Source organism: Peromyscus eremicus, chromosome 8a, assembly GCF_949786415.1.
Source record: "Peromyscus eremicus chromosome 8a, PerEre_H2_v1, whole genome shotgun sequence".
In the NCBI taxonomy this organism is placed as follows: Eukaryota; Metazoa; Chordata; class Mammalia; order Rodentia; family Cricetidae; genus Peromyscus; species Peromyscus eremicus.
In genome coordinates this window covers 56820388-56833578 of record NC_081423.1, presented here as the reverse complement: position 1 = coordinate 56833578, position 13191 = coordinate 56820388, and the positions used below count along the sequence as shown (strand labels likewise).

Genomic DNA, 13191 nt, shown 5'->3' with positions numbered 1-13191 from the left:
AACAATAGGGCCATAGCAGGAGGGAAGGCTGCTCCCCACTCCTCAGACCCCATCTCCTTCTTCCTTCCCCAGCACGTGTGTCTTGGAGCCGAGCCAACCTGCAGGTGCCTCACCCTGGACTTCAGGAGACTTCCAGACTCAGGGCCGCTGGTCACCAGTTTGTACTCACCTCCCTCACATCACAAAACCCAAGGTGCTTTCCTTTCAGATCCTGACAGCTGCCCCTCAGCAGCCACCAATCAGTGTGAGGAGCATTTTGCTTCTAATTCAGCACTCTGCACAGCACCTCAGCATCAGACCACGGTGTTCATACCAGCTCTAAGCCATGCTTCTACACCGATGTTTCTGGAAATTCATCTAGTTCATCAAATGCATAGAGGGTGGTTTTACTATTGCACCTGGAAGAATCTTGAATTTTGTTCAAATCTGCTGTGGGAAAGGGGCAGAAAGAGAGAGAGAAAGAGAGAGAGAGAGAGGGTGGTTAGAAGTACATCACTCTGCCCTGTTCCTATGTGTTAGTGCAATCCTTTTTCCTGGTGGTGCTGAGGATTGAACCCAAGGCCTGAGCTACACCCCAGCCCCCAACCACTCAATTTTCAAAAGCTGTTCTAAATAGTGCTACAGAGAGTCAGAGCTGAGGAGGACCTCCAGTTTCACAGGTAGGAAAACCAGGGCTCTTGGTCTTGATTCACATGAAGTCACATGGTCTACAAAGAGGATCTCACACCACCTCCCAGCAATAGTACCTGTCCGTCTTATGGGCCCTGGATCTTCATTAAGGAAGGACACGTGTGTTTTCCATTCCGTCCACTTCACCTCGTTGATCCTGCATGTGTGGCCATGGTAATCACTACTTCACGATCGCATCTCAGTAAACAAACACATTTGGGGTGTCCCAATTTCTACATAGCCCCTCTTCTGACTGTCACAGATATGCGGATGCTCCAACCTCCCATTTGCTGACCCTGCCTACCTCAAAGACTACTGCCCCACAGCCCTTCCCTCTTTGTTACCTCAGACACAGCCGGAAGTCCTCATCTGCTACTTTGCACAGCTCTCCCATGCGGAATCTGCTTCTCAGCCATTCTGGTAACATTTTCTCAAACTCTAAGATGGTCCTGGCTCTCTGGAGAGATAAAGAAACCTAAACTGGTTTCTCCAAGCCCGCTCCAAGAGCCCTGCTCCAGAGGAGGGTATACCCACAGGTACCCCGTCTAAGAGCTCACTCCAGCCTCACTTATGCTTAATGCATAGGTCTTGATGGTTGAGGTAGTCTACAGAATTCAAACATGAGAAAGGAGAAACTTGGGGACAGATGGCTAAATTGCTTTAAGCTTGACATAAAGAGTATATCTGGACATCAGGAGCCTCCTAACTGAAATGTTGGGGTCCTGGGACTGCAAGTATTCAGAAGTCAAACATTCCCACACTCTCCCCCAGGCTTGGACTCCATGGAAGTTTTCCCGTTTATGTGTCCAGTCTCCCACAGTTTTAACATACTAGTTAAAAAGGTTCTGATAACTGGAACCCTCTGTGCTAAACAGAAGCTTCTCTCCCTGTGTGTCCCTCCCTTGCAGGCAGCTCGGCAGATATCTGAAGGGATGCTCCCCTCCTACACCCCTACTTCCAACAACCACTTCCTACGCAGCATCATTTCTAGTCAGCTCACAAATCTGGTCATCACCACAGGACCCACACTGTGAGCTGTTGTTCTCAGGGGTGAGAAATGAGAAGCCCAGGCTAGAACAGAACAGAAATGGCACTTTCATGTTCCAGACTCTTACTTCCCCTACTTCAACCTGAGGTCACCTTTCTTTTTTTATTATTATTAATTTAATTAACTCGTTTATTTTACAATCCGACTGCAGTTTTCCCTCCCTACTCTCCTTCTGTTCCCTCCCACCACCTCCCCTCTCCCTCCCCATCCACTCCTCCTCTATTTCTGTTCAGAAAGGGGCAGGCCTCCCACAGGTGTCAGCAAAGCATGGCACATCAAGTTGAGGGAGGACTAAGCTCTGAGGTCACCTTTCAATGTCCACATGTCATGGGTAACAATGAATAAAGCATCCCCAAAGTCTGCATTTCCCTCTATGTGCTGTTGTTAGAAACCCTGTTCTCAAAGAACCTACAGTAAGGCTTAAGAAGATTCTCAGGGTGCACCCCAGATCCACTGGTGCTGATGGCCGTGCAAGACCTCAAGACAAAGTGCTGAGCCAAGTCCCCATAGAGGCCTCTGCTCAGCTCACCTGCAAGCGCCAGATCCGCTCACTCTCTTTGGAGACGTTCTCCACCGTCTCCCCCATCAGGGCGATGAGCATGTTGAGGAGGAGGACGAAGGTGAGGATGACGTAGGTGATGAGTAGGAAGAGAAAGAGGATGGGGTAGGTGGAGTTCTGCTGGATGTTCAGGTCGCCCAGGCCTATGGTGAGCTTGAAGAGCTCCAGCACCGCGTCGCTGAAGCTGCCGTAGGAGCTGCAGTCTTTTTTGTCTTTAGCGCACTTCTCAATCAGCGAGGCCAGCGCTGGGGGCACAAAACGGGTGGTCTTGGGCTCTCTGCTGGCTGGCTACTCAGAGAACTCTGCTGCCTCCCTCCTTCTGACCTCTCAACACCCATCTCTCCTCCTCTCCATCCCATCTCGGGTTTCCCAGAAGCCTAATGAGGCTGGTTTTCCCATCCAGTCTGCAGAAAGCCCTTCCTGTCCACTAAAGCCCACCCTCTTCTCCCCTCCTGTACCCCAGCTTGGCCCCCACTCATCCACAGTCTATCAGGGTTACCACTTACCCTGTGTGTGACCCTGGCTCTCTATAGACAAAGGTTCTGACTGTATGTAGCCTGAGCGGTCTCTCCCAAGACCTGCATCCCCTCTTAATGCTGTATTGTGAGTTCCCTGTGAACAAGATCTGGGCTTGCTTTTCTCTTCTCTCCAACACACCACAGCCGTTTTTTTGTTGTTGTTGTTGTTGCTGGGTGAGTGAATGGGTGGACTCAGGTGTGAGTGCATGGGTGGGCTTATGTGTGAATGAATGAGCCGGCTCATGTGTGAGTGAATGTATGGAGGGAAAAGCGAACAGGTGAAGGGTCAAATAAATAAGCAACATCTGTCCCAGAAAAGGCATCAGACAGATGAGAGCAGCTGCCTAATTTGAGTCAACCATCACTGAATGAAGAAAAAAACCTCACAAAATTGATATAGAGAAAAACATGCCATCTGTCTGTGCAGTGGTCAGAAATAATATTGGGTTATGCTGCTCCCACTGGATTTTTAAAAAGCGCCTCCATATCTCTGGCCCCCCACAAACTGTTAGCTCTCACAGAGATATCTGAAGCAAACCATGAGAGTCACAAGCTGTGGAGGGCCAGAGGAAGCTACCGCAGTGCACTAGGTTGCTCCTAGTTGTTGAAGACAACCCATCAAGTTTCTGTGAGCTCTCGTTTCCCCATCTGTAGAATGGGTGGGGACATCTACTGAGCCTATCTCAAATTGTGGTAGATGTGAAAGTCTGGGGAAACCACAGGCTGGATGGGTAAGAGTGACAGCCATGAATTAATCCATGGAGTCAAGGGTGATGACACCAACTTGGTCAAGTTGCTGAGAGAAGGGGAAAAAAAGGTTCTGCTTGGCAAACACCGATGTGGCAAGTACTGCAATGGCCGCTGCTGAGGCCGCTGTGTGTTCTGTCATTCCGCCCTCCAGATGAAGTGCTGTACGAGCACGGGAGTGACTGTTGGTTGTGAAGCAATTACCTACTCCAAATCCAAGTAAGAACAGGATGTAAACAAACAAGAACTTCAGAACATCGTGCAAAATGACCTGCAAAGAAACGGACATGATTCCAACGTGAGCACACAGTGCCTGTGCACCAGCTCCCTGCTACCCACTCTAACCTGCCTTCACTCTGGCCCTCTCCATCCCCTCCTCATCCCTTGATGCTCCCAGGCTCCGCTGAGGCCCCACCTCAACAGGAAGCCTTCTTTCCTGTTTTGTTCCCAAGGCATCTCTTCCCTCAGCCTCACGTGACCTCCCAGGTCACAGTCTGAGTCACCCTGTGCCTTTCTCTATGGAGTCTCACATCCGGGCCTCCCTGGGGGCAGTGGCATGTCAGAGCCATCCCATACCAACTTCTAAGAGCTGATGGTTGAATTTGCATGAGTGTTGTGACCACGGCCATTAGGACGAACTGAGCCAAACATTCAGTTGTAAGATAAATAAGTTCTGGGACTCTCATGAAAAATACCAGATTGTGTGGTTGAAGTGTGCCCAAAGCAGAGGTCTGCAATGTTCTAACACCTATAAATGGTAGTTATGTGACCTGACGGCTGTGTTAACTAAGTTGAAGTTGATTATCACTTCACAGTATATAGCTATACCTAATTCTACACTTTAAATGAACACAAATTTTCAAATGTAGCTCAATAAATAATAAGAAAAAATGTATCGCAAAAATATTCGATCATGTAAGTCAAACATAGTGGAGCATGCCTATAACCCAAGCATGCTAAAGGTTGAGGCATGAAGCCCATGAACGTCTAACCAACCTGAGTGCTATATTAAGAACCTGCCTCAAAATAAAATTTTAGTCACATAAATTTATAATTAAGCTACATTATAAGATAATAAATATTTAAAATTGAGAATTATCTGGTTATTTTGCTACACTAGGCAATTATCTATGGTCTGGGGGATTATTTGTAGCTATTGTAACCAGATAGTGGAAATACTATGTAATAATGTGCAACTGCACATCTCTTCTCAACTGTGTTAACTGACATGTCAGCAACTGAAAGTCTGCCATAGTAGGAATATTTATTCCAAGAAAACTGGCAGTGCTACAAATATTTAAATCCTACCAACAAAATGTTCTTTGTTTTCTGGATGTCTACATCTAGATTCAAGACAATGACCCAGAAAATGTCAAGGCAGATTAAACTTTAAAATGTGGGCTGTCAGAAACTCACAACTGGACAAAGTACAGAGAATGAGTATCTGTGGAAGCTCAGCCACAAGTGGGACATCTATATCATATCCCTCCCCTAAAGACTCAGGGACCACTGTGGGACAACAGGCGAAAAGATGGTAAGAACAAAGGTCAGGGAAGAGCAGATGGAAACAGTGTCCTCTGGACATGCTAGGACCACTGTGCCAATGAACTGCAACTGTTGCCTGTAGAACAAAAGCCAATCAACATTCCTGCATGGAGTGGGGCGGGGCTCACCAGCCCCGACCCCAGCTGAGGAGCTATGGACAGTTGATGGCTTCTGGGGGAGAAGGGGTCAGTTTTTCTTTAAGAGTCGGGCCTTGTTAAGTTGACTAAGTTGATCACATTGCAGTGGATGACTCCACACCCAAGAGTGACTCCACACCCAAGAGTATATGCGCAGCACAGATTGGAATCATTAGGGGTGTGTGTATGTGTGTGTGTGTGTCTGTGTGTGTGTGTGTCTGTGTCTGTGTGTGTATCTGTGTCTGTGGTTTTATATATATATATATATTATGTATTATGTATTATATACATATGTGGATATATAAATATATATATATATATATATGTGGGTTTTTTAAAGAAAAGAGAACATGAAATTAAGAGGGGTGGGTGAGAGAAGGAGAAGTTAGGCAGAGTTAGGCAGAGGAGTCAGGTAAATATGATCAAAATACATTGTATGCATGTATGAAATTTTCAAAACATTAGTTAAAATATGACATTTTTAAGAATAGGCGGTCTCTCGCTGTTCCATCATGACTAGCACAGGAATGTTATCAACCCTTCCGGTGCCTGCTAACAGTTACCCGGTTCAGCAAAGCAGTTGCTCTCAGCTTGACTAACAAGCTCGAGGCTAAGTCTCCAGTGTTTCATCTCACATCACTGCTTACAAAGTAAAACATCAACCAGCCTTCAGGTCAGACAGGAGCAGCGCTCATTTGTCAACTGCAACCGCAGGCTGGTGACATCCTTCACAGAGCAAAAAGTATGACTATTGTATGTATGTACCTATGCAATGTATATACACTTGTCTATGCATTCATGCAGGCATACACACGCACATATATCAAAAAGGGCAATTGTTAGATATTTTCCCAGATGCTCAAGGGTCAAAACATTTCCTTCATAAAGTATACTCCTATCCAATGCCCAACAAGCCCAGTTAAGGGCTAGACATTTAACATCTGACCAAAACCAAATGAAGATTGTAGCATTTTGGAGAAAGTGCTGGATTACTGATTATCACTCCACATCTTAGTTTCTGCATCTGAAAAGGGGAAGCTCTGCTCTCAAAGGGCTGTCTGCACGGTTCCCAGCATACCTTCTGGATCATGACGCTGTACATGCCCATGGACTGGAAGCCTCTCGTGTAGTACAGCATGTTCGCCCAGCCCAGGGCCATGGCCAGCACGAGGCAGGCGAGGTATACTTTGTAGGCAAACAAGTACAAGAAGACAGACAGTATCACAAGCACAGCTTGGACAAAACTGTTCAGGAGACACAGGAGACAAGGGCCTTACTTCTCAGCAGCAGGCAGAAACATTCATCCCCCCAAACCCTAACTTCTCAAGGGTCACCCTGGAGGCTGGTGCTGATGAGACAAATAAGTCTGCCTGTCATCCATTCAGCTGGGTCTGATGCTGTGTAAACCACATCACTAGCTGCAAGGCAGGGCCAGTGTGGCCTGGTTGAACATGACAGGGACTTAAAATAGATATATACATACCCAGGATGCCAACAGACTCTGGCATACAGCCCACAGGCCGGATGACTTGGAAATCACCTACATGGTTACAATTCCCACATAGATGTGAGAAACACTAGGGTAGAGTAATGATTTAGTAAAATAGTGTATTTTTAATAAAAATTACAAATCTTCCAACATTCATACTCAGAAATTAATTATAATTTTAAAGTCTCCCAAAGCCTACTACTCCTTTATCATTTTAAGGTATGGTGTATGCTCAATGAAGCAAGACAGTTATAAAATGACAGTTACCATCTTTCTACTTATGTGAAAAGTACCCAGAGTGGTCAAAATCAGAGACCAAAAATAGAAGGGTGGTTGCCAGAGGGGAAGACAGAGGGGGGTTGTGATTCACTCGGTATAGGGTTTCAGTTTTACAAGAAGAAAAGCAAGCTGGAGGCTGGGTGCACAACCACGTATACGCCACAGCTTTGAGCTGCGCTTGAAAATGGTTAAGATGGAGGCTTTGGGGGTAGTGAGATGGCTGAAGCGGTAAAGGTGTTTCCTGCCAAGCCTGATGACCTGAGTCTGATTCCTGGAACTCACAGAACAGAAGGTGTCCTCTGGCTTCCATATATGGCATGACTTCAATGATGGCATGTGCCCTCCACCCTGCCTGCATACACACACACCACACACACACACACACACACACACACACACACACACACACACACACACACATATGTAATTAAATAAATATTTTTAAAGTATTTTAAAGATGTTAGTTTTTATGTGATACATCATTGTGGAAGAGGTGGCGGGATGATTACAAGAGCCAGAGGTTGAGGAGGCCTGCTGCAAAGCAGTGTTTTCTGACAGGGTTGGTATATATCAGAATCACAGCGGCTCTGGCAGCATGTACAAGAGCTGCACAGGATCAAGGCAACCAAAATTCCCAGCATGAGTAGGGGAGGGGCCCACGAAGTCCCACCCACAGCTGAGGAGATACTGGCAGTTGATGGCTGTTGGGGGAGAGAGAGTATTTTCTTTGGTGGTATAGCCCCTGGGGGGTTGCCAGCTTTGTCTATATAGTGAGTTCTGAGCCAACTACATAGTGAAACCCTGTCTCCAAAAACACAAAAGGAGCACATGAAATCGGGAGGGGGAAGTGGCAGAGGAATATGAGAGGTGGTGGAGGGGTGAGAGTAACAGTTGGATTTGGTGAAAATGTATTATATATGAAACTTTTCCAAACAATAAGTATAGCATACAACAGGCACACATGATGAAAACATCCTCCTAAACACTGCCCACCCTTGCAGTTTCGCAGACACCTAGTTGAAAATACTCTTGTGCGTCTAGTGTTTGCACAGTTACAAAGTATCTAATCAAGTTCAGGCGGCAGCAAGCTTGCTTTTCCCGCAAGTGAGGCACAAAGGCCTGATGAACCGCACTAAGGACTGGGTGAGGAAGGCTGGCCCTACCTTCCTCTACCATAACAAAACAAAGGAGAAGCAGAAGAGCAGGACGTAATGCACTAGGACTAGAGACTATGTCAATATGTCTTCTCTGGAGCTATCAAACTTTCTCAACAGTGGCAGGCACACATGTGCCCTGCATCCTGAGGCAGTGTCTATCTGGCCTGTCCACTTACTGAACCTGTCCTTGGTGGATGAAGAACTCAGTTCATACCTCTAGATCAGTGGTTCTCAACCTCCCTAATACTGCAACCCTTAATACAATTCCTCATCTTGTGGTAACCCAAACCATAAAATTATTTTCACTGTTATTTCGTAACTGTAATTTTGCTACTGTAATGAATTGTAATGTAAATATCTGATATTCAGGATGGTCTTAGGTGAACCCTGTGAAAGGGTCGTTTGACTCCCCAAAGGGGTCGTGACTCTCAGGTTGAGAACCACTGCTCTAGAGCCGGTACACACTTCATAAAACTCCTAGGTGGGTGCTGGAGATGGCTTGGCTGGCATAAACCTACCATGAGGACCTGATTTCAGATCCCCAGCGCCCATGTGAAAAAGCCAGGTGTGGCAGTGAGTGCTCACCATCTCAGCCCATGGGGAAGCAGAAATAGGAGAATCAAGGATCAGATCCTTGGGGCTTATTGACTAGCCAGTCTAGACAATCAGGGAACTCCAGATTCAGTGAAAGACCATGTCTCAAAAAGAAAAGGGTCTCAAAAAACAAGGCAGAGAATGATTGAAGAAGATACCTAACATCAAACTCTGACCTACGTACATACACATGCACTCCTGTACACGTGCACAGGCACACATGTGTATGCCCATTCACTGGTGTGCTTACATGTGCACACACACACACACACACACACACACACACACACATTAGAAACATCCACCTCCTACATATTCAAAAGAGAGACATCAATAGTGTGCCACAGCTGAACCAGCATTCTTCATCCTCAGCTGTGGCCTCCATGACATTACCACAGAGCCAGGCTGGGTCTGCCTGTGCTCATTAAGGGTGACGGCGGGGCGGGGGGATGGGGGGTGTCAGAGGATCCTTCAGTGTCAGCTGCATATGACTTCATGCAGAGAGGCTGCTAAGCTGGGCTTTCTTGCTGGGGCCCAGGGCCATCAACACAGCAACAGCTGGGGTTCTCACACAGCTGGGGCACTGCATCATGGTATATGACTTACTACCCTGCTCCAAGAACTCCAGGGGTGGCTCTAGATGAGCCTGATTTCTCAGGAGCCTTCTAGTCCTGACCAACCTCGGTCTCGGATGGCAACTTTGAGGTATCATTGAGGCTGGAAGGGACCGCCCTGACACACTGCTGTGTGTGAACACTAATAGGACGGCCCAAGCTTCTACTTCTCTGGGGTGCCTGCCATTTGGGACTCTGAGAGATGGAGTTAGCCTTCCCCTGCCATCAGGACAGGCTCTGTCCTAAGAGCTCCTGATCCTCTTCACAGGTATCTCCATGCATCTCTGTCTAGAAGAGGCAGAGGGGGTCTCTGGACCATAATGATAAGGGGATGCTTAGACATGGCGGCACAGCTGGAGGCCTATTCCAGATTCTTCAGCCCTTCGTATGAGTTGTGACCAAAGGGACCTACTTACAAGACAAAATGAAACCAGGCATCTGACAGGATAGACTGCAGATCGGAGGGTCTCAGCAGGAAAATGGCAATGCCCTGGAGTCAACAGAAAAGACAAGCTTAACCCCCTTCCTGCCCTCACTCAAGGCTCTAGGAAATACTGCCCCAGTGGGGATTCTGGGAGGACTCTGTATCTGACAACTCAGCCAGAGTCCAGGGGTGGGATATGGAAGCTGGCCTGTGCCTGGAGAACATCACTGACCCCTCCGTGAGGGTGACCCCTCCCACAGGCTTCTTACTCTTATCCTATCCTCAGCCCACAAACCACAAAGCCACACAGTTACTATAGCTACCCACCAAATGTGGCCTAATTTTCCAGCCTCTGAGCCTTTGTGCCTGCTGCTTCTCATGGCCTCCCTGCCCTGTCCTACCATACTGACAAAGGTTCCATCCCTGCTCCCACTCCCAGACAAGTCATCTCCCTCCCTCTAAACACTGTTCTGACCCACCTTACAGTCTAAATGCTTGTGCCCATTAGCAAGCTGAGCTAAAGAAAGGCCAACTCCCTCCATCCTGTCACACACACTTTCCAGGGTCCCAGGTACAAAGGGCTCAAAGTCTACAGGTTGATCCATCGGCTGGTTGAAAGGGTAAGCAGGAAGGTACATGAGTGAGCGAGTGGATGGATGGATGGACCAACAGATGGGGAAAATGATTGGCTAAACCAGAAGTATGATGCTGGGGTTGTGTCGGATTTGGAATGGATGAATGAGTGACTGGGTAGATGATAAAAGGCAGGTGACAAGATGGTAGAATCAAGAAGGAAGAATGAGAGCCGGGTGGTGGTGGTAATGGTGGCGGCGGTGGCGGCGGCGGCGGCGGCGGCGGCGGCGGCGCACGCCTTTAATCCCAGCACTCAGGAGACAGAGCCAGGCAGATCTCTGTGAGTTCGAAGCCAGCCTGGTCTACAGAGTGAGATCCAGGACAGGCACCAAAACTACACAGAGAAACTCTGTCTCGAAAAACCAAAAAAAGAAGAAGGAAGAATGATAGACACAGAGTGGCATGAAGGATATGTACATGATGGACAACTCAACAGATGAACGGAGGAGGGATTGGAGCAGATAGAATAGGCCTGGTTTATTCATTATTCTCTGTACTATAACTTAGGAATCTAAGGCCTAGAAAGGAAATACCTTCCTGAAACCCCTAAGTAGTAGCAATACAGGCTGCAGCAGAAGCCAGCCCTGCTCCCACCTTATTGGCCTCAAGGGGCAGTCTAGAAGGGTATAGAAATGCACTCACCTCTTTCACGGAGATGCACGTGGCCCAGATAAGAACAAACATCCTCCCTAGCAGTTGCAGCCAACTCATCTTGTGTGCCAGGGCCAAAGGGTGTGGGAGGTCCTGAGGAAGAAAGGAAGAGAATGGTAAAGATGAGGAATGGGAAGGGAAGGGCAACACCAGCTCGGGAGGAACCAGGCTGTATATGCATGCTAGGCCTTCAAGATGGACCAGAGGCCCATCTCCTGGCCTTGCCTGGCCCACCCTCAGTGAGAACCCAGAACTTTGCAGTGAGAGGGACAATGTTCTATTTGCTAACAACCCATTGCATGGTTCTTTCTAACCATATCCACTACCAGACACTCAATGTGACCTCCTTCCACAGTTCAATGAAGCTGAGACTCTGCACTCTACTAACAGATGGAAACTGAGGCCCAGAGTAGCAGGGAAGTTTGGCAAAGTAACTTCTCCTCCACCCACTTCCTGTGGGCCTCACGGCAGATACAGTGTATTCTAGACCCACATAGAAAGCCTGAAAGGGCCTGGAGCTCCTTATTCCCCAACTCGTTCCCAGTATGCATCACCCTAGATCTGTTCACCCACAGCTTGGCTAACTGTTCTGTTCACTGAGAACTTTGGAGAATAATTGACCGACACCATGAAAATCCCTTAGCCTCTCTGGGCCTCAGTTTCTCCATCCCCACGTGAGACACTTCCAAGATCCTCCACCTCAAACCTTTCCACCCACCACCCCATCCCTAGGACTCCCGTACCTCATCATCCCGGGGACGGTAGTAAGAGACGAGGGTCAAGGTGATGTTGTAGAAGAAATAGAAACAGAAGGACAAGAAGAACATGTACTTGGCAAATTTTTTCCACTTCATATGCAGCAGCGTGTGCAGGGGCTCCAGGGTCAGCATCTCATGCCGGTTCTGGGGATAGAACACCCCGTGGAGATGAGGCAGGCAGAGAAGGACCATTTTCAAAGGGCCCATCAGGAGCCCAGAGTCAGCAGGGCCAGTGACAGAATGCTCCAGTCATCGGGAGCAATGGATGATTTGATGGAAATGTTGGAAAGGTAACTTCCAGCTCCCATGATTCTTTTTGGGGCAGTCAATGCTCAGGGGCGGGTGAGGGGGGCACTAAGGCTTCTGGCAGGAAGAGCACACTGGACTGGAGACTAGAAAGGGTTCCAGTATCCATCCCTGTGACCTTAGGATGTCTCCTGAGCCTTTCTTGGCTTCACCTCTTCATCTCTTCATCTATACCATAACCCTTACCCACTCTGCCAAACGGGCTGCTGTGAGGGTCCAGGGAGCGTCTGGGGAGTAGGGTTGTTGATGAAAATACAAAGGATGGAGCCTGGCCCTCTGCCTCACTCACCCCAAGGACTGAAAACTGTCTGAGCTGATCCTCTGTCTTCGCCTCCAGCTTCACTAGCCTTCCCTCTCCCACCTCCTCCTAAAAGGGTCCAGATTGCTCCAGGTAGTGAGCACTCTCTGGCTACATGTGTATTCAAGTCTAGAGGAATAAAGAATTCTAAGCCAGACCATATAGATGAGTTAGGGTGTACAAGATCAATACTACACACCTTGTCATTGCCTCCAAACCGTCCAGGATTCTGAAGCCAGCCCCTCACCCTTAGCTCTATTATTCATTGTGGGCCAGAAACAAAAGAGCTAGCTTCTTCTTGAACCATGCCCTCAATGCCAGACTCCATCAAGACAAATCACCAATATGGGGCTTAGGGGACTCTGGCACAATTCCTCCCAAGGTCCCTAAGCCCTGACCTGGGGTCCACCCCTCACTCCTTGTCCCTGCCAATCTGCTTGGGAGACCCACGTCAATGTTGGTGTTGTAGACAATGATCTCCAGCACCGAGTTATCTGTCGTGGTGTCTACGTTGGTGAGGTCATAGAGCGAGGATGACACAGGCCCATATGCCCAGTCTGTGAACTTCCTGGACAGGCTCCGGAGAGGCTTCTCCTTAATCTCACGACTGAGGATGTACTTCAGGATCTGGGGTGGAAAGAAGGACAATGGGGCTTGGGGACAACAGGGCTGGACCAGCCAGAGGCAGGTCAACCCAGAAAATGTTCCTACCATAAACAGTATGAGTGCCACCTCTGCCTGGAGCCATGGCCCTGGGTTCCAGCT

At 48.1% G+C, this 13191-nt stretch overlaps 1 protein-coding gene across 2 annotated transcripts in view; it reads right to left on the bottom strand.

The window, feature by feature from the left end:
- Positions 1–331: 331 nt before the first annotated feature.
- Trpv3 (transient receptor potential cation channel subfamily V member 3) overlaps positions 332–13191 on the bottom strand; it is a 29640-nt gene continuing 16780 nt past the window's right edge. Inside the window, exons 8-17 of one of the 2 annotated variants that reach the window (XM_059269499.1) lie at positions 12877–13053; positions 11808–11966; positions 11056–11157; positions 9773–9846; positions 6302–6467; positions 3746–3812; positions 2247–2521; positions 1014–1126; positions 747–826; positions 332–429 (exon numbers count right to left, since the gene is read on the bottom strand). In XM_059269499.1, the coding sequence (XP_059125482.1) occupies positions 332–429; positions 747–826; positions 1014–1126; positions 2247–2521; positions 3746–3812; positions 6302–6467; positions 9773–9846; positions 11056–11157; positions 11808–11966; positions 12877–13053 (1311 nt within the window). The remainder of the gene's footprint in view (positions 430–746; positions 827–1013; positions 1127–2246; positions 2522–3745; positions 3813–6301; positions 6468–9772; positions 9847–11055; positions 11158–11807; positions 11967–12876; positions 13054–13191) is intronic. The other variant, XM_059269501.1, reaches the window with a different exon arrangement.